Below are 21,047 nucleotides of genomic sequence, written 5' to 3'. Positions count from 1 at the left end.
CTCAGTTTGCTTGCTAACCTCATTCCAGGTCTCATTTTGGTTTTCTTACCCTTATTTTCCTGATTTCCTCAATTAAGAATAAAATTAAATGCAGATTCTTTTCAGTGTGAGAAAGGATGGGGTTCCAAAATCTCTTATTTATGAATTGAGAATTTGGAACAATAGCGCTAAAAGATGGTAAGGTCCCCAGGCCAGTTCAAATAAATTTAATTTAACCACAATATAGCAAAACAAATGTTGAGAAGCTACCGTCATTCAAGACAAGGTCTGCAGGGTAATTCTATACTCATGCTAAAAAAGAATTTTTTCTTATTAGAGAATTACTATGTAAAGGGGCATTATTGATTATCCAAACTTACATAAGCACAAGATACATAAGTTAAGTCAGCTAACAAATTCATATGCCTTTAAATAAGAGAAAGTCCAAAGGCCTTGTAAATAATCCATATTTTATTCTATCAAGTTGACTTGTCCTTTTATCTTTATATAAACAAATAACTAAAGGTAATTTAATTCAGTGAGAGTAGTGAAGTGAATACAGATCTCTGAAGAACAATAAAATGTTAATTTTATGATCCTATTTATTTTGTTAAAGCTTCAATATGATAGGAAGCAGATGCAAATTTTGACTCAGGGTCAATTCTTAATATTTCCAGCAGCAAAAAAACTAATCTATTTGAATACCTGAATTTTACAAGCAAATTTAGCATATTTCATGTAGATAAACAATGTCTTAGACGTAGTTACTCATAATCCTACACTATGGCTTATATTTACTTGCCTCTCAATCAGCATTTATTCATTTGAGCTCTACCTAGTCAAAGTTTCTTGACCAATTTGCTTCTAAAGGAAGAAGTCTACTACTGTTAACACTTTGCGTTACTTTTAAACACAGATGTCAGAGTGCTGTGATGAGACTTAGAAAAACATTCTGGCGGCAAATGTGAAGGACGCTTGGTAAGAACCAAGAACAGGAGGCGGAGAGCAGTAGAAGGCTGTTACAAAACCCAACAAAAACTGGTGAGGGCCAGCAAAGACAGTCACTGTGCAGACACAAAGTGTCTCCTGGTAGGAGAAGCACAGGAGATGACCCACTGGGCAAGACGACCGACGGGCTGTGGTACAGTCAGGACAGGTAAGGTGGCTTCCAGCCTCAGAGCCGAGCATCGCCCAGGAGGGGGCATGCAGGAGGCCCGCTCGCCCGGAGGGCCGGAATGCCGTAGGGAGGGATGCAGGTTTTTAGCTTGGACCCGCTCGGTTTGGCAGCCCAGCCAGGACAGGAAGGAGGCCCTTGGTTTGCAGGCTGGGGAAAGGATGCACGGAGGGGCGGATCATCAGAGCACAGGGGTTGAAGCGGGTGTGAGAGGTCGGGGTGCATGTGAGGGGCCTTCCACCTGGAAGGGAGGGAGACAGACCAGGAGACAGCGGTGCCCTGCATGCCTGACGGGCCGCAGCAAAGGTGGCAATGAGGACGGGCGAGCCGGTACGGGCAGTAGCACCTGGGAATTCGAACACGAGGCGCGGAGGCCAGTGGGTGCTGACGGGTGCCGGCTGGGAGCACGGACCCCTGAGGCCCCTGGTTCCTGCTGTCACTGCTCGCACTGGCTCATGGTCTCCCCCAGACTGGCGAAGGGGCTTGGATTTCTGTGTGGTTATGCGTTAGGACTTTGCAGACGTTTACATTAGGCTGATCCCAGTGAGAAAGATACGATGCTGATTTCACTCACAGAAAGTCATTTTAAAATATAATAGGTAAATTTCTGGGGGAAAAAAGGATGGCTATTAAATATGGCTCGGGAAAACGTGGTTCCTCTGTATTCTGATCTATGAAGAGGTAGGAAGAAAAACAAAATGATGTAACCGTCTGGGTCCTAAACACGGTCACCCTGGCCATTCACCAAAATCTTTCCGCCGCTGCCTGTTAATAAGCAGTTACCCACACACAGTGCTCGCTCAGACATTTCTCACGCGCTTACGGTGTGCCGTCACTAAGGAGACAAAGTTGGTTCAAACATGGTCCCCACTCCCTGGGGATGACAGTCTAGTAAATAAGGGGCAAAGTGATGGGGGAGTGATCACAGCAGGATTTATACAAGGTATCTGGAGGACGTGGGAGGGGCCCCCGAGAACAGGAGCCGTCCATTCACCACGTGCTGGTGCCCACACTGGGGCCTGGCTGGGATGCTGGCTGGGGTGACCGTGGTGAGGGAAACACAGTCCTTGCCCTCCTGGAGCCTACAGTCCGACTAGTGGGGGAGACATTGCTCAAATAATCACAAAATAACTGCAAAATTACAACCGGTGTAAGTGTCCGATGGAGAGGCCCACGGGCTGCGAGAGCCGACCGGGCTGGGGAGCGTCTTTGCTGGGCCAGGCCAGTGAGCAGGGACAGGTGGCCTGTGTGAACTGGAAGGGGGCCCTGCCAGACAGAGGAACGGCCTGGGGAAGAGGGAGCAGAGCACCTGAGGAGGCCAAGGCAAGGGCTCCCCCCACCCTTGATGGGAAGGTGAGAGGACATAAGGCTAGAGAAATGCAGGCTGTGGTAAGGATTTTATCCCCAAAGAAGTGAGAAGCAACTAAAGATGTTCCTTTCTCTTTCTTTTAATATTTTTAAACAAGGGAGCAGAGTGGGGTTGGGAGGTTTCAGAGAGCTTACCAAGAGCTGGCCTGTTAGCTGAAGTGTGAAGGATGAGTAGGAACTTGCTGTGTGGGGGAGGAAAGTTCAGGCCTCATTACGTGATCACATGAAGGCCTAAAGCTGCGTGGCATCAGGAAACGTGAGAAGTAGACAGGAGGGGAGAAGGCAGGACTCTAGGGGGAGCGCGTGAAGCCGGGAGGGAATTTTACCTGAAGGCCAGAAGAGCCTCTGGGGCGTTTCAAGCAAGGGGAGGAGACTGGCTGCGTGAGAGTGTGCACATTTTGGCCTCAGAGTTTCGGGTTAAAGTCTTGACGCTATTCCTTTTAAGGTCCTTAAGTTGGACGGACTATCGTACTTCTTCCCAGAAATCTTCCATCCACCACATTTAGGCCGTGCTGTCTGGCACCTAGCTCGCTAGGTTAGCACCTGCGTGTAGAGGCCTCACGGGGAGGAGGAGGGTGCAGAGGGGGCTGCCAGCAGAGGATGCACACAGCCATCCCAGGGAGGAGCAGAGGGGTGGGACGGGGAGGAAGCAGGCATGCCGGCAGGTGTGGGTGCTGAGTCACCTCCTGCACCTCTGCGGGGCGTGCAGAAGGCGAGAGCAGGTGAGGCGTCTGGTCTCGGGACAGGGGCCTGGGCTGCAAACAGCCGGGGGAGTCAACACACAGTCGGCGACGGATAACGTTACCGGGAAAGTGTGGAGAGGGAAAAGGGGAAGCACCGAGCCCAGAAACTGAATATCAGAGTCTCCGGTGACAGGCGTCCTTCCAACGCAGGGAGGGAGAGGGGCCTGCGCCGGATGCAGGGACTGAACGTTGCAGTCAGGATTCGGGGCCCACACAGGCCAGAGCCTGTGAGCAACGTCCCTGCTTGGAGGCTGCCCAATCGGGGTCTGCTCTCGTTGAGTTATACGCCCACCAGGGCTCTCCTTCCTTTAGGGTTTTAAGTCTGGGATAAAGCATTAGGTTGCCACTAAAAGCTTGTTTACCGCTTCAACCAGGGCTGAAAGCTGTTCTTCCGCAGTCCGGGAAGGAGAGGCACAGAGCACGACTCTGGCATACGGTGAGTGCTCCGGAAGACTTGGTGAATCAATGAATGAGAGACAATTAGACCAGGATACAGGGTCAGTGGCTTTTTCTGGCTCCAGTCTGGCTGCAAGGAACTATTTCCTCGATTAATTTAGCTTTTTGCTCAGTAAAGGGCAAAAAGGGTTTTAAGAGATGCTTCTGCCTATGGAAGTGATTTCTGGTGAAAACAACACTACTCCTAGAGATCAGACGTAGGAGAGGGATAATTATATAGGGAACATCTTTGCATTTATTCTCAAAACATGGGCAGGCAAAAAGAAATGTATGGAGACATTAAATGAATAGTTATGCTGCAGAGTAATATTTATAATTATAATGAATTGATCATATAAGTAATTTTGAATAAACTAGGCCAAAGGTGGGGTACTAAACCTACTCAAAAAATTACCCCAGGAACAAAAGAATAAATATAAGGCTAACAGGTGCATTAATGACATCCAATGAAGGTAGTAGCCAACTAGTAAATAAAACAAATAATTACCCTGGGAACAGATACAGTCAACTAATGGGACACAGATGACTGATAAACTGACAATAAACATTAATATATGAAAGCTACATAATTGAAGAAAGGAAAGTGAGATAAGCACATACAGAGTGTCGCAAATTAAGTCAAAACCTAGGGCCAAAGAGACGGTTTAGAATTGAGCCTGAATTGTCCAGATGCCGTCCTGGTGCTCAGACGTCTTCCTCACACCCAGGAGGCATTGTCCCTGACACACGATGTTTCATTTGGAACGACTTCTGCTCCCAGTTACATTCTCCTGACCTCAGGTCAGGTCATTCTCTCTAACCCAAGGCATCCACGCAGTCACTGGGACTGGCGCATTCTCTTCCTCAGCGTATCTCAAGCCACCCTCCCCTCCTCTGCAGTCACCTCCTCCTGGCCTCTGTGTCTTCGGTCTCCGTCCGCTTGGGGTGGTCTCGCTAGAAGTGCTCTCTGCAGTCCTGCTTGAGCCCCTGTGCGGCTCTCCGCCGTCCAGAACCAGGCCTGGCACTTGGCACAGTGTCTCTGAGGCCCCAGCAGGGAGGCCGCACTGCTGGGAGCCCCTCACACTCAGCGCCGACTACACCGCCCTCTGCACCCGTCCTCTCGGCTTCTGCCCCCCTTCGCCAGCGAGTCCCTGCAGAGTCTTTATGAGCGAGCTGGGCAAGCCACCATCACTTTTTTAACCTTGGGCCCCCGGGGCGGGCTCCGTCGCCCCTCCTATTTGCTCTGCCAGCTCTCTGCCACTGCGCCTTTGTACAATCCTCAGTGTCTTACTCTAGGCACTGAACCACAAGCCCCGCCTGGGAAAAGATCACGTTCTGTTGTGTTTGTCTCTGAATTTCCGGCAAGGAGCCCAAGGGTCTGGCCCATGGCAGGTACTCAATCAATGTCTGCTGAATGAAGACTCAAACCAACCTCATCACACGGAGACCACACATCACCAGAGACAACACACTACCGTGACAGGGTTCTCTGGATTGCTAATAAACACCTTGTGCAGAACGTGGCTCAACAAGTTTGACTGAGTTCATTAAACGACTGCTAGCTACTACGAATTTAAAAGATTTGGCCGTTGATCTACTAGTTTAAGAGATACCTGCATATTAACTAGCTGACTCCTGTCTGCAGAAGGGATCTCGCAGTATCTACTGCATACACCAGACATTCTGCCAGGAAGTTTCGCAACTCTGGCATTCCGGAGGATGTACCCGGACTAAATGCATCAAGGTCACAGAGCTGGGAGCCAGCTGACCTCAAACTTGAACCAAGGTTTCTTGGTTCGAAGGCCAGGAATCTTTCTAAATCAACATAGCCTTGCTCATGATTCTCATTCATATTGATGAGACTGAAAACAACACTTCAAGCAAATTAGTTCAGGAATCACAATATTAGGGGAAGAAATACCAGGGAAAAGGAAACAAGCAGGAAGCAGTAGCATCAAGCCATATGACTTTCATTTATCCTCGATTTATCCTGAAGGATCATCTCTGTGAGCTGTTTGCCTTTAATCCCTGAGTTAAAAAAACAATTATTCTTTCAAATAGAACCCCAATAATGAGTTGCTATGAAGCCAAACAGATAATCAAAATGTCACGGTGATGTATTATTATGTCTCAACTTTGGCAATTTTAAATCTGCTTCTTAAAACGGGTGGTAGAGATCAGCTGAGGAGTCCTATTCCCGGTGTTTCTACTACTAATCCAGACAAAAGCCAGGAGGACCCACCTTAATTTAGCTGACTCTTGCTAAACCTAGATATTCACAGCTTGGTTCATGTAATTTACCTAATTTTATCACTTAATTTGGTTAGAATTTTCCTAAATTGGTTAGGTACCAGTTAATTGAGAAAATAAATGCTAAGGCTTATACAAAATGAAGTGGGATTCAGTCTGTCAGGAAAGGGGTCACAAAGGAGAAGTAACAGGACCTTAAGTACCTTTCATCCACAACAAAGACTGCACACAGCAATTGACGTGAGGCCTTAAGACGCAGTCAATTTCCTATAACGCTCATTACATTCTAGCAATTTCCTAAGAGAATGTTTTGTAAGTACACTTTGCATTAAAAAAAAGTATTACCCTACTACAATACAGAATACAGAGACTTTAAGGAAGTTCTATTGACTTATAATTGCATTTTGTGGTCCAACTTTACACCTCACTGTTATATTCTCTACCTTTATTTCCCCTTTGCCCTGATTCTCATTTATTATTTTAAAATTATAACAATTATTTCATGTTATTGCATTTTACTGTATGTATTTTTATAAGCTTTAAAATGCTTTAGGGGCCAGGGTGAAGTATAAACAGAATAAGTGCAATGTGGAAACTCTTATAAACTAAGCTCAATAAGTCAGCAATGACATCGATCTAATAATTTTTTAACACTTCCCTCCAAATTTAGGCTGCTGGATATCTCAAATGTATTCTTCTTTAAGTTAACTGTATAATTTTTTCTTACTTTTCAAAACCATCATCACTCAACATGGCAGAACTTAGCAACCATGAGAAAAAAAATGGGGGGGAGGGGAATTCCAAACATAATTAAAGATACTGAATAATCCATCTTTCAAAAGTCTAAGAAACTGCTTTTCTTAGGCACAAGTAAACTGCCTCTCATTCCTGTGGAAGCAAGGGGGTCAGGTAACAGCAGGCGGCCCTAGAGAAACCCACTGGTATAAATTCAGGACATATTCAAGACTTGATTTGCAGAGAACTTGGACAATGTAACAGTAGTCTTCTTCTCTTGTATTCCTCCCCACTTCCTCAGAGCTCTTGCATAGCCGTAAGTTAGAGCTGTTTTCACAGAGAGGTGCGACTTGTCCCACATTTCACGGTGGGCAAAGCTCTTACTCGGCTGCTTATTACAGAATTCTGTGGTTTCTCCGAATCCTCACAATATAAACAGGCATTTCATGACTTAAAAAGAGGGAAAACTTTTTATCGTGGGGGGAAAAGTCCTAATAATCTTGTGTTTGCGAATGCCAAGAAGCAAAATGCAACATCTTATGCTCCCCAGCCTGACAGCTGTCCCAGGTGACAGGTCTGTGAGGCCCTAAATTGAGTCAAGGCATAAAAGGTGACAAAGAACAAGAGGATGGAATTTCTCACACATCAGCAACTTCTGCTTAAAGGCAGGGTTAGTCTGAGAATAAAGCAAAGATTTTCCCGGTGGGGAGGTAGGGGTTACATTTATTAAATGAAGAACATATTTTAGGATTTTAAGTTTCTAAAGGAGAAGAGACGTATAAAGTTAAAACTGAAGTGGAAGTTAGGCCTAGAAGGTCGAAACAATCACTACAATGTCATTTGTATAGTACCTGTGCGATACTGTAATACGCGATGGACAAAACATCATGACCAGCGCCTCTGCCACTACATGTGCAAATCTGCAGTGTCTGGACGTTATTTCAATTTGCATGTTTCCTCTGTGTACAAGGCAGTTTCTTGAGCTGTTCTTGTGTGTCCACGTCCTATGCCCATCACACGACAATCGTGTAACAGCAGGGCCACCCTGTGCTTGTATCTACCCCGAGCCCTAGTGCTGTAATACATGTGCCATGGGTTCTCAGGAAATACTAGGCGTAAACTGATTTGCCCATTTGTTCTGCGGTAAAGGCATATTTGGCACTAAGGTCTCCAGTGTAGCTGTCCCATTTTAGAAAGGGAAAGGTGCTTGCTGTTAATACCATTCCCGCTGGGCTGGGACTATTCACCCCAGCATTCTCGATCTATCAGCAGCAGCGGTAGCTGGTGTGAAGAGACCTGCAACAGTGAACAGAGACACATGCCTGGGTCCTGACTTCCTTACAAGTTCAGGGTTCCAGGTCCTCAGCTTCCAGTTCAAAAAGGGAACAGACTCCTAAATAGGAGTCATTATTTAGTCCACTCACGAGACTGCAATCGAAGACTTCCATGATGTTGCATTCAGCTGTGCAGCACGCGGTAATTGAGAGCTGACACTCAGCAACAGTTAGTCATTTTACCAGCCATGAAACCAGGGAGCCTATTTAGCTGCTGCAGCTGTAAGAAGAAACTGTGAAAATAAATAGCTTTGGGTTGATGTTTCTAGAATTTCTGCGGCCGAGACAGAGGATGCATGCCTTGTAGGAGATTTCTACTAAAGAGGGTAGAGTTGTAGAAAAGCAGCGCCCTGGAACTTTCTAGCTCCCGTTCTGTTGATGACCAGCCGTGCGAACTTAGCCCACTGCTCACCTTTTCTATGCCCCACCTTTCTGTCAGATCTTTTTTACTACTAGCTGGTTATTTCACCAGCACGAGCTCACCCGGGATGGAGCGCCAGCTGAGGCTCCACGACTGCCTGCCCCTGGTTCCCTCGTGCCCCGTGCATTTCACCTCCCCAGTGCCTTGCCATGCGCACCTGGAGAGCTCTGCACCCGCAACCACGTGCCCTTCCTGCATAGAAGCCAGCTGTTGGCGGATGCAGCAGTCACTCCCGGTGCTTCTCTGTCACCTCCCACTGCAGACGCTAGATGAGCACCTAGTTCCCCAGCCCCTTGCTCAGCTAGTGGTAGAAATGTAACTGAGTTCTGGTCAATAAGATAGAACCAGAAGTCTGCTGGAAAGCTTCCAGGAAAGTCTACCTTTCCTCATGAAAAGAAAGCCTACTCATGCCCGGTTGGGGTTGCTCTTGTCTGTCTGTCTTGCCTTCAATAAGGATATGATATTTGGAGCTTTAATAGCCATTTGCAGCCATCAGGCATAAGCATGAGAGGAAACCTGAGACTCAAGACACCTTGACATCATCCAGCTGCTGTATACTCATACTCTAGACCTTTTCCACGTGAGAAGAGTAACCCCCCACTTATTTAAGCACCATGCGAAGGTTTCCTGTTACTTGTAGCCGACAGCATTCCTAATGAGATCTACTTTCAAGGCGGCACACACTTCTAATGCTACTCACCACTCTCTACCCTTAACGGGAGGCTCATTTTGATTTGCAGCTCTCAACACGACGCTTAGTGTGCAATAAGTATAATAAAGACTCAACCACTTAATGAGGGATGAAGGAGTTCTGACACTCAGTTGGGTGGCAATTGGGCTTTGCTTTTGCCTTTTCTCACATTTTACAATAAAATACATTTTTAATCAGTAGGGGGAAACGGCTGATAAAAATTACCTCAATACAATTTCCTCCTGCTTTTCAACAACAAGTATTTATAAGCATAGAGTAGGTAGGTATTGTGCTAAGCACCAGGAATGCAGAGATAAGATGGAATTTCTGCCTTCAAGGGACAAATGGCTGAAAGACAAGTAAACCAACAACGCTAATGGTGTGATACGTGTAGTAAATATGAGAACACACCACATCCGATTATCTTCCACTTTATCCAGAAACGAGCTGTCAGCACGGCATCCATCACCTCAACTTCCTGTCCTCTTACATTCCAACTTAAATTCACCTCCTGCAGAGTTGCAACTAAGAAGACGCCTGCTGCAACTAAAAGATCCCGCATGCCGCAATGAAGATCCCGTGTGCTGCAACTAAGACCTGGCGCAGCCAAAATAAATAAAGAAAAAAAATTCACCTCCTTCTGCGGTGGAGAAGGGAGTGTTCCGCCTTCTGCTGCGAGCCAGCCCGCCACCTGGGCCCGCAGAGGCGCGGCTTGTCACTTCTCCAGTGGCCGTGCTCTAGCAGCCAGCCCCACTCCCGCACGTTAACCAGGCCTCCGGGCGGGGAGGCGGTCTACACTCACTGCTGTCTACTTCCTTCTGGTTCACTTCTTAGCGCCCACACTCTGGCTCTGTCTTAACCACTTCACTGATGCTGTTCTGGAAGAGGTCCCCAGAGGTCCCTTCGCTGGGGACACTTCCCTCTTCCTTTACTGGACTTTGCTAAAGCAAGTGGCCTGCCCGCAGCACCTTCCCAAACATGCAGCTATTCTGGCTTCCCTGACACTGCTCTCTCTGCTTGCCCTCTCCCCGCTTCTCAGACTCCACAGGGGTCATTCAAGTGTGGCCCGGGGACCACTGGGGTCTTGGAAACCTTTCAGGGGATCCATCGGGAAAACGTATTTTTATCATCCCAAAGAGATATTTGCCTTTTTCAGTCCCATTCTCTTGTAAGTGGACAGAGGAATTTCCCAGAGGCTAGATGACCTGTGATATAGCAACAGGTTTAGGCGGAAACAAATACAAGAATCCACATGTCTTCCATTAAGCCAAACACTAAAGAGATTTGCAAAAATGTCAAACAATGTCACTGTCAGCAGTGGTTTTTTTTTGAGGGGGTGGGAAGAAAAATGGTTATTCTTCATAAAGGTGTTATTTAGGTGAGTATGCAATGGGTTTATTAGTTTACTTAAAAATAGGTGCTTTAGGGCTTCCCTGGTGGCGCAGCGGTTGAGATCCGCCTGCCGATGCAGGGGACACGGGTTCGTGCCCCGGTCCTGGAAGATCCCACATGCTGAGGAGCGGCTGGGGCCGTGAGCCATGGTCGCTGAGCCTGTGCTCTGCAACGGGAGAGGCCACAACAGTGAGAGGCCCGCGTACCGCAAAAAAAAAAAAAAAAAAGGTGCTTTAAAATGTTTTAGTTTTAACTTCTAATATGAAAAATCTTGATAACTATGCCTCACATAAACAAGGCTTCTGGGGCCCTCAGTCACATTTAAGAATTCAAAAGGATCCTGAGTCCAGTACAGTGAGAACCACGCACTTAGACTGCGTCTTCCTGGCCTCCTTCAGGGGCTCTTCTTCAACCAACACCTCAAATTTTGATGTTCTCTACAACAGCATCTTAAGCGCACTAATTTTCTCACCATAAACTAGGATTTCTCAATCTTGGCATGACTGACACTTGGGGCCAGAAAACTCTTTCTATGGGGGACTGTCCTGAGCTTGGTGGAATCCCTGGCCTCTAACTACTAGAGGCCAGGGGCATCCTTCCACCAAAATTGTGACAACCAAAAATGTCTCCAGACACTGTCAAACAAAACTGGCCCTGGCTGAGAACCACTACCCTAAATACTCTTCCTGGAAATTTTACCAAATATTAAGATTTTAATTCCACGTATGATAAGGATTCTACTTATTTAGTGCCTACTGCGCCAGGCACAACTCTAAGCATTTCATACGTATTCACTCACTTAAACCTCATCCCCTATGAGACAGATAAATCATCTCCATTTTATAGATTAAGAAACTGAAGAGCAGAGAGATGAAGTGACTTGCCCAGGGTCACACAGCAAGTGCGTGGTGATGACAACTCCAGGCCTGATTGCTCCTCTCAGCTTTAGTCTCATGTGAACAACTGCCTCTGCTGGGGACCCCAGCTGACATTCTCTCAAGATGCTCCAAAATGAACTGAAAACTCTTCTCTCCACAAGACCAGGTATTTCTGTATTTCCTAAGTCAGTTAATAGTGCAACTTTCACATTTAACCTGTGCCTCAGTTTACCTAGTAACCTAGACATCTTTTTAGACTCTGCTTGGATTCTCTTCTTTACTCCTGAATCCAATCATTCATTGAAATCTAACCATTTTACCTTCTAATTATTGATCGTATGTATCTTTTCCTCTCTCTTCCACTACTCCTGCCCCCACTAGGGCCCTAATCTCTCCTCAGTACTGTCCTAATCAACTCGCATTTGGGGTCCTTGTATCTGGCCCTCACAAACACCTTCCACCTTGCTGCCTGAGTGGTCTGGCTAAAGGGCAAGTCTGGCCATGTCACTTTATGGCTTAAAGCTCTTTACCGGCTGCCTGTTAGCTAAGAATAATGTCCAGGTTCCTTATCACGGCCCAGTCTTGCCTTCTGTCACCCCCAAATCACACTTAACTCTCCAGCAGAAATGTATTCTATGACATCACCGAGCACACCAGAAGATCACACCGCTTCATGCCTTCGATCCAGCGCTATCTTCTGGGAAGCGTCTTGATTCAACACCCTGTGCATGCCTGTCACGGCACTTGCCACAGTTTGTGACAATGACTCTACAACTGTGTCCCACAGAGGCTCGTAAAAAAGCCACTGGTGGCAGGTGCCTTGCTGAGCCCAGTGCTCTCATCTTTCCATCTCCACGGGCTGCTATGGCACTGGGCAAAGTAGTTTTGGGAGTGTTTGGGAGCACCGAAGTAAAAGAATACGTAGTAGTAGGACCTGTCTGAATGGGAGTGGGGAATGGAGAAGAAAGAGAATGAGGAAAACCTTCCAAAGGTTACACTGAGATGAATCTCAAAGGAAGCAGAGGAACTCAAGATAGAGGTGATTAGCGGGCATACCAGACAAAGAGAAGTAAAGAGGGAGGGGGTATCCTTGGAATCCACAAAACACAGCTTAATACAAAAGAAGGACATATTTTGTAACAGTTTATTATCTGAGGAGATAATAGTGGGAAATCTCACGTTTTAGCGCCATGATTTCAGCAAACAGTGTAAAGTGATTACCAGATTCCTTTGGATAATACATTTATTTGTGGATAATAAATTTAACTCAAAACGATTACTCAAAGCATAATCGGAACCATTATTTTCTAAATATGTTACCATGTAATTTCTACTTCCTGCCCACAGGGTACAGCCCTGAGTGACTTATCTGCAGTTCTTGTTTATTTTCAGTAAATTTAAACGACAAAATTTGTCTTCCAGACTGTGGTGAAAATGATTGGTTTTTACTTACTTACTCACAAGCGTATTTTGTGGGCTCTTTCAACAGACTTGGTTAAATTGTTGGTAGTAAGTACTTGGTTAATTTTTTGGTTTAAAATTCCACCAGTATACCTGCTGTTTACAAACTTCAGCTTCCAAAGCCAAAGTCATTAAGTGAAACAATGCACTCCCAGAAATGTTTTTTTTTTTTTTTTTAACTACTGACCAGTTGGATATGACTTCATTGGTGTGACCCAGACGTTCTCAAATTTACAGGATGAGTACCTTTTCTATGCAGGTATCTAAAAATTAGAAAGTCACTGCTTGAGAGGCTTAGTGTCTGATAACCAACACTGCACTGGGTCTACCCATCATAGGGCCTGCCCGCTCATTCACCCAGTGTGAGGGCAGCTACTCAACCAGGTCTGTTCCACAGGTCGCAGACTCTGCTCCTAGGAAACCCAGTCCACAGGCTTGTCAATCACGGAAGGTGAGACCTGGTGTGAAGCGATGAGCTGGCCTTACCATATTCTTGCTTTGGGAATATGGCTCAAACTCAGAGGGTCAGGTAGTTAGGAGAAGACACCCAATCCACAAGGAGGCACAGAAAAAATCCATAAGGTACATACATTCATGATGATTTACAAGGAAGCAGAAAAGAACGCAGATGCTCTGGAGTAGACAAAAGACATATTAAGAGGAAGGATAAGGGACTCAAGATCAAACAAGAGAATGGGGCAGGCGTGGAAAAGCTAGGCGGTACATTAACGACATAAGAGTTTAGATTCTCATTCTCCTGCTGCTAAGATCCTAAAAGCTGGATCCCCATCTGGTGAGGCCAGGATAAACGTTTCAGCTCCTGGAAGCTGGCGAGCCCTTTTTTTCCTTGACCTTACCCTGCGTCTCCTCCTCACAAACCCCGCCCCACCACCGATGCCACAAGTAGAACGGATCCTGACAAACAAAAAGGCTAATTAAGACACCTCTGAAATGAAAGGAATGGCCAGAGAGAGCCTTCAGCTGTGGACAAGTGCTACTGACGGGTCATTTCCACGATCAAGTCTTCCGATTCTACGGAAAGTTCTTATAAATGCAACAAACTGGTCCTGGCTTGAGAACCTGAACCTTGGCATCCAGCTTAAAGGCAGAGACACCACTAACCGCGTTCCCGGAGCAGAACCTCCTGGAGCTCCCGGCGCAGAGCGTCCGACCTGGGGACACATCACCAGACGCGAACGTCTTCTCCCGCCCACGAAGGGCCATCCCCCGGCTGCCCCCCGAGGGTCCGCGGGCCACGCCGGCCGGCAGGGAGCCTCCCCTCTGGGCGCCCAGGCGGCCGCGCGGGGCAGGGGCTCCTGTACCCCGGCCGCGCCCGCGCCCGCACCTCCCGGGCCGCTCACCTGTAGTTGTAGGCGGAGAAGTGCTTGCTCTCCCTCAGCATCGCCCGGTACAAATCCAGCACCTGTGCGCGGCTGGAGGCTGCCATCTTGGAACGAAAAAAACCCGGGGGGGGGGGTCCTCTCCGCCGAGGTCCCGAGTTAAACGCGACTCCCGAAACTTCCGCCGCCGCGGGAAGCGCGAGCGGGACACGCGCGTGGGGCTCGGCGCAGGGAGCGGCCTGCGCCCCGGCCCAGGTGAGCTCCGGCCGCGCGTGGCGGCGCAGGCGGGCTTCGGGCAGCTAAGGGGGCGGCGCCGGCGGGAGGTGTTCTCGGCGGCCGCCCCCGCCGCGGGGTACTGCGGGCAGCGGCGGTCGGAGCGGCCGAGGGGCGGCGAGGGCTGGGCGGCGGGTGCGGGGTGTCTGTGCTTCCTCGCGGTGGAGGGCTGGGGTTCGCCGGGGACGCCGGGTTGCTCCGCGTTGCCAGGTTACCGAGCGCGCGCCCCGCGCCCGCTCTTCCGCCCGGGCTGCCCTCGGCGCCGCCTGAGCTTCGGTGCGGGCTGCGCGGGGCGCCGGTTCCGCAGACTCCTGGGTCGGGGGCTGCGTGCGGGACGCTTGTCGCGCGTGAACGGGGCGCGAGCGCACGGGGGACGCAGGGCGCCGACCTGGGGCTCCCCGGCGCTCCGGCTTCGCTCAGGGCGCCCGCTCAGGGGCCTCCGGCGCGAGGCCCCCTTTCTGGTCAAGATGGCGGCGCCCAGGCGGGCCGCGCCGAGGTGAGCTGGAGCCGGGCCCGGAGAGGGGCGAGCCTGCCACGCCCAGGACTTGGACCCCGGCCTGGTCTCCCGTCTCCCGGGGAGCGGCGGGTGAGTGGGCGCGGCCGCGCGTAGGTCCCTCTCGTGGGGTGGTCAGCTCTCCGTGCGTCCGCAGACTTCTGTCGTCTGATAGTCAGATCTGGGGTGGCCCAGGTTGGAGGCGAGGGTGCTTGATTGGGGAAACCTGAGGGGTTTAAGGACTCTGTTGGGATCGTTTCAGACCCCAGCAAGAAGCTGAGCAAGTTTTCTCCTCTCTTCCCGGCTAAGTTTTCTCCCTTCTCTGAAGACGCCAGGTTTTCTGAATCACCTTGTTACCCGGGGGGATACAGTTGGTGGTTCTGACCGTGGAACGTAGGACCCGGCGCGGGGAAGCCTGAGCTGGTTCTAGTTACTTTGTTTGCAAAGCACTTGTCTTGTCTTTGGAATCTTTGTGTATGTAACCAACAATGGGAAGAGCCAGCGTTTTCTCCTCCAAAACACTGCGAGGGGTAACTTTATACGTAAGAAACAAGTGGGCGTTCACATCCATCTCTTTTCCAACCACTGAGTTTTGGTTGTGTTTCCTTTCTTTAAGTTTGTCTCGTTTTGAAGTGATAACTTGTTCTATGCCAAAGCAACCTCGTATTTTCAGGAACTTTAAGGGCAGGAGACACTTCTCTGACCTTACTGCACTTTAGCGTACTTGTAACCTCGGGTCTTTGCATCCACATGTGCTTGTTATATCTGTTATGTTATCTGTTGTAATGCAGTGGTATTTTTTTTTAAAGGCATGAAAGACAAAATACTTTTATGAAAATCCTTTTACGTTTCCTGTTCGATTTTTGTTAACGTCTCATACATCTATAAGTCTCAAATAAGGCTTTTTACAGAGTAGCCAAACTTCTGTTACTCCTGCAGGGTGATCAGGTCATTGGGCAAATCTTGCTTCAGGTTTATTGAAAGGGTTTTTAATATTTTGAGTTTATCCTTTGGTATTACTCAAAGGACTCAAGACCAAGGGTCTTGTACATTATTATAGAAAAAGATGCAGGACTGTTTTCTCTTAATATGAAACACGGTTGAATGCAGATGATGTAAATTAGGTGTGTGGCACCTAGGAAAACTACAGCGTTAACGCAAGTTACAAACAGAGAAAGCTATCAAAGTTAGAAGAAAAAACAGAATTATTTTGGCTTGTTTAAAAACAGTGGGGATTGCATTATTTTATTATATTTTGCTTTCATCTAGAAAATGAAGTTGGAATAATTACGATATACAGTTGTTTGTTTAATTATCAAGCAATTTAATCATTAATGTATACAATTAACATATCTAAATGATTTTAACTTTGTTGTAATCAAATAAAACTTTCCAAATAAATATCGAAAGTTTAGTTTGTTTGGGTAATGTAGGCATCTGTTAGTACAAGGAATAGCTGAGGTTAGAGAAATGGTAGCTTCCCAGTTGATTTCTAAGCTAAGTCCTCACAAAAAAATACTTTTATTATTTTACTTGAAATAATTTGCCAGTATGTTGGATATCATTGCCTTAAAAGCCTAATAAAAAATCACATTCCAAAGCTAAATCTCCGTTTTTTTATTTCTTCATTGCAGCAATGACTATTTTCAAGAAAAGCTCTATTTGAAGTTGAAAGTGGGATTGGGCCAGAAGCTGAGGATAGACCTTACTCATATGTCCTTTAATATGCATTCTGTTCTGGGCAGAGTATTTTCTTACATAACGACTATAAACTAGGCGTAACCCACTTACTACCATTTAGGCCTCAAAATGCAAAAATTTCTTTAATATCCACCTATCCATAGTTATGAAATTCCTATAGTTCATTATGTAAAGTCATGCATTACCTTATATTAAAATTAGGATTGCTGTTGAGCACTGAATGATTTTTGAAGAGAAATTTCTCCAACCATAACAAGCAGTATAACAGCAATTTATTGTCTTGCAGCTTAAATATTAAAACGATGTGCAAAGGAAATCTTGCATAGGTGAGCAACTTGTGATGTTACGATTTAGAAGTTATTCGACTCCAAATGTGGATCTAAGTCTTTATTACACATAATCGTCATTTGGTTTTATCAGTCCTTCACACTAATAGAATAGGAAGCTGGAAGAGACTTTGTACATCAGCTCCCTCATTTTCAGAGATGAACAGGGAACTGAAGGCCCTTTCCTCATTCATTCCTTCAGCACTGAGTGAACGCTTCCTAAGAGCCATACATTATACAACATGGTGGCGTTACAGTGTGAACTAGATAAGCAAAGTAACAATTTATTTTTGACAGGTGCTATGATAGGGGTAATATTACGAAGTGTTAGGGGAGTACAGAGGAGGGACATTCAACTAGGACTTTGATCTTAAGGGAAAGCATTCCATCAGAGAAGGTATTTCCACAATGAGTAGTAAGAGCCAGAGGGCGAACATGGAGAATGTGTTGAGTTACAGGTTGTAGTGTACATTCAAAGCAGGGAGGCACGAGGGCGCAGGATCCATTCAGGGAACGCTGTGTGGTGGGGAGAGGGACCATCGATGAGCAGACGTGATTAGCCCTGTACCTGCTTTATTTTTATTATTTTTTAAAATTTTATTTATTTATTTTTAAAATATTTATTTTCTGTGCCGGGTCTTAGTTGTGACATGCGGGATCCTTAGTTGTGGCATGCAAACTCTTAGTTGCAGCATGGATGCGGGATCTAGTTCTCCGACCAGGGATCGAACCCAGGCGCCCTGCATTGGGATCGCAGAGCTTTACCCACTGGACCACCAGGGAAGTCCCTACCTGGCTTATTTTAATGATGTTTTCTCTGTTCTGGGGATAAGTCATTTTTTTCTTTGATGCATTGGCTAGTTCATGCAAGTGAAGTAGAACTTACCATCTGAGCTATTGAAATACAGATTAGGTTTTCAGGTGTTGGTAGACTTTTATTTCAAAGCCTATTTTTGGAATCCTCTATTTTAGCAGTGCTGAAATCCTGGTTCTGTACGTCTGCATATTCAACAAGTAGTTGACCAGCTGGTGGTTCAAGTCCCAGTTCCTGCGGTTACGTGAGGGCTACACATCAAATACTGATCCTGTCTTCCAAGAGTTAGTAGTTTATTATGTTGAGATATGTTCCCTGTATACGCACTTTGGGGGGTATTTGAATGGATGTTGAATTGTATCTAATACTTTTTCTGCATCTATTGAGATGATCATGTGGTTTTTGTCTTCTGTTGATGTGGTGTAACACATTGATTTGCATATTGTTGAACCATCCTTGTGACCTTGGGGTGAATCCAACTTGGTTGTGGTGTATGATCCATTTTGTGTATTGTTGGATTTGGTTTACTAGTATATTGTTGAGGAGTTTTGCATCTATATTCATCAAAGATATTGGCCTGTAATTTTTTTTTTTTGATAGTGTCTTTGTCTGGTTTTGGTTTTGGGGTGATGGTGGCTTCATAGAATGACTTTGGGAGTGTTCTCTCCTCTTCAGTCTTGTGGAAGAGTTTGAGAAGGATGGGTATAAGTTCTTCTTTGTATGTGTGGTAGAATTCTCCAGTGAAGCCATTTGGTCCTTTTCTTTGCAGGGAGTTTTTTTTTAATTACGGGTTCTATTTCACTTCTAGTGATCCGTCAATTCAAATTGTCTATTTCTTCTTGATTCAGTTTTGGTGGGCTTTATGTTTCTCGAAACCTGTCTATTTCTTCTAGGTTATAAGATCTCAGTGGACAGATGATAGGACAGCTCTTACCCCCGTTAAGGAAGGGACCTGAGAGGTTAGGTTATTTAGCCAGTTGTACAGGTAGGAATCCGAGGGGGTGGGCATGGTCCTGGGGTGTGTTCTGTCTATAGCTGTAGTACTGGCTGTGACGCTGCACTGCTTCACAGAAGGTCTTCAGAGCCAGCTTCAGGAGTTTGAAGTTTATTAAGTTTTCTTGGATAACATGGGTAAATTTTAGTCATATTTGAATTTTAAGTTAGATTCTCACTTATTTCCAAAGCTAACTTCTTTATATAGGAAATATTACAAATATTCAGAGAATCTCAAATGTTGATTTTTATACTAGCTTTCTAGTCTTTTAAGATAAATTTACATTTTTTTTCTATTAACATCTCTTGGAAAAGACTTAGTGCCTTTTTTAGGTTGTCTACTCATGTGTATGTGAGAGATTCACATTTTTGTAGACGCTCTTTTCAAATATACTTCAAGTCTTTTCCTTGAGACTTTTAGAAAGTAACCAGATATTGGAGCTCCGTTCTTTGGAGACTAAGTATTGCCTTACTTGTGGGAAACAGCAGTAAAATTGACAACTGAGTTTGTATAAAGTGTATCAGATGTCACTTATAGGAATTTTTTTTTAAACAAATTAGTTCTTTGCCTTCTGTCTGCCTGTCTGTAAGTTCAAGCTCATCTCTCTCAAAAGCTGCCTTCCCCTCCTACCTGTGTCTAGGAGGGAGACTAGGCTAAGAGGTCAGATCTGTTTTCAACTGAACTTGTGTCCCTTTAGTTGTTCCCAGGTCACAGTAGCTGCTAGATGGAGAACTGGTTTCATTAGCCCACTGGTCCTCTACCCTGGCCTCACAGCACACACCTGAGAACCTTTCACAAATACCAGTGTTCTGGTTCCACTCACATCAAGGCAGTCGTAAGCTCTGGGTTGGGGGCCCAGCAGTAATGTCTTTAAAAAGTGTCAGGGGTTTCAGGGCTCCATCAGGATGGAGAACCACTGCCATCGGCCCAAGTCAGACAGCTGACTGGAATACAGAAGGTCCAGCCATGTTGCTGCCTCTGTGCACGTGACCCATTGCCGGTTCTTCCCAGAACTGCCCTCATTTAGCAGGACGATGTGAGTACCTTCAGGAAGAACACCTCCCGTCCCCACATCCCGGTGTTCCAGGAACAGCTCAGATGAACGTGGGCCAGGTGTGTGCAAAGTTCTCCTTGTCCGCCAGTTTTACTGAGGGAGAACGTCGTCTTAAGGGAAAATAAATCCTGTACTTGAACGTTTCCCCCCTTAAGCAGTTTTTAGCATTGATTCTGTCCCTGATCTTGAAATACGAGACAGCTGACCCTCCACCAAGACTTTTCCCTGCCCCATCCAGCCCATCTTCTTTTGACATATGTGCCTTATTCTTTCAAACCCTAACAGTAAATCTATAAATCAAAATCTAATTTTGCATATACAAAGGCCTGAATATATATCTTATCAGAACTGGCCTTAGCAAAACATTCTGTGGAAGATGTGAAGATAATTTCAGGAGAGTCCTTTGAAAAGAGCCAGTATTTCTTCTTATTTTTTGCAAACTAGTATGTTTATCGAATAACATTTTGAATGATGATTTTGAATGAAAAATAACATTTTGTAATTCATTAAGGATGAGATTTTCATATGAAGAAGTACTTGTAATAAAAGTGATTTTGGGGACTTCCCTGGTGGTCTGGTGGTTAAGAATCCGCCTTCTAATGCAGGGGACACGGGTTAGATCCCTGGTCGGGGAACTAAGATCCCACATGCCGCGGGGCAACTAAGCCCTTGCGCTGTAGAATCCGTGTGCTTCAACTACAGAGCCCACGTGCCGCAACAAAAGATCCCACATGCCGCAACTAAGACCTGACACAGCCACATAAATAAATAAATTTCTTTTTTTTAAAAAAGTGATTTTGTGGAGGAAATTGAAGTAATTTTTAAAATGATTATCTAAAGGTGTTTATAGCTTCCCTCAGGGTTATGTACTAGTTGAAGTTCAGATGACACAAGTCATCTTTTGGAGCATAACGCAAAAAATATATATATATATGGGTAGGACGCTAGATATTTCATGAAATTCAAGGCCGAGTTGAACAACCCTGACAGTTTGAGAACCTGTGGCCTTAGCAGCGGTGGGAATTTGCGAGCTGTTAGCCCCGAGTGGTGGCTCTTGATCCGGGGTGCATGTCAGACTCACTGCTGATGTCAGGACTCCTCCCACAGCTGTCAAGTAAAAACCTCTGAGTAGCTTCCCAGGTCATTCTGATGTTCAGCCATGACTGAGAACCTCTGGCCCCAGTGCTGCCA

At 46.2% G+C, this 21,047-nt stretch overlaps 2 protein-coding genes across 9 annotated transcripts in view; one reads left to right on the top strand and one right to left on the bottom strand.

Moving 5' to 3' along the window:
- The window catches only part of LYRM4 (LYR motif containing 4), a 117,360-nt gene extending 102,699 nt beyond the window's left edge, over window positions 1-14,661 (bottom strand). The window contains exon 1 of the mRNA XM_030881504.3: window positions 14,223-14,661. Within this exon, the coding sequence (XP_030737364.1) occupies window positions 14,223-14,308 (86 nt within the window). The 5' untranslated portion in view covers window positions 14,309-14,661. The remainder of the gene's footprint in view (window positions 1-14,222) is intronic.
- A 266-nt stretch (window positions 14,662-14,927) lies between these two features.
- The window catches only part of FARS2 (phenylalanyl-tRNA synthetase 2, mitochondrial), a 509,124-nt gene continuing 503,004 nt past the window's right edge, over window positions 14,928-21,047 (top strand). For all 8 annotated transcript variants that reach the window (XM_060308104.1, XM_060308099.2, XM_060308101.2 and 5 more), the window contains exon 1: window positions 14,928-15,060. The gene's annotated coding sequence lies outside the window, so the exon portion shown is untranslated. The remainder of the gene's footprint in view (window positions 15,061-21,047) is intronic.

Source organism: Globicephala melas, chromosome 11 (assembly GCF_963455315.2).
Source record: "Globicephala melas chromosome 11, mGloMel1.2, whole genome shotgun sequence".
In the NCBI taxonomy this organism is placed as follows: Eukaryota; Metazoa; Chordata; class Mammalia; order Artiodactyla; family Delphinidae; genus Globicephala; species Globicephala melas.
This window is presented reverse-complemented; position numbering and strand designations above follow the sequence as displayed.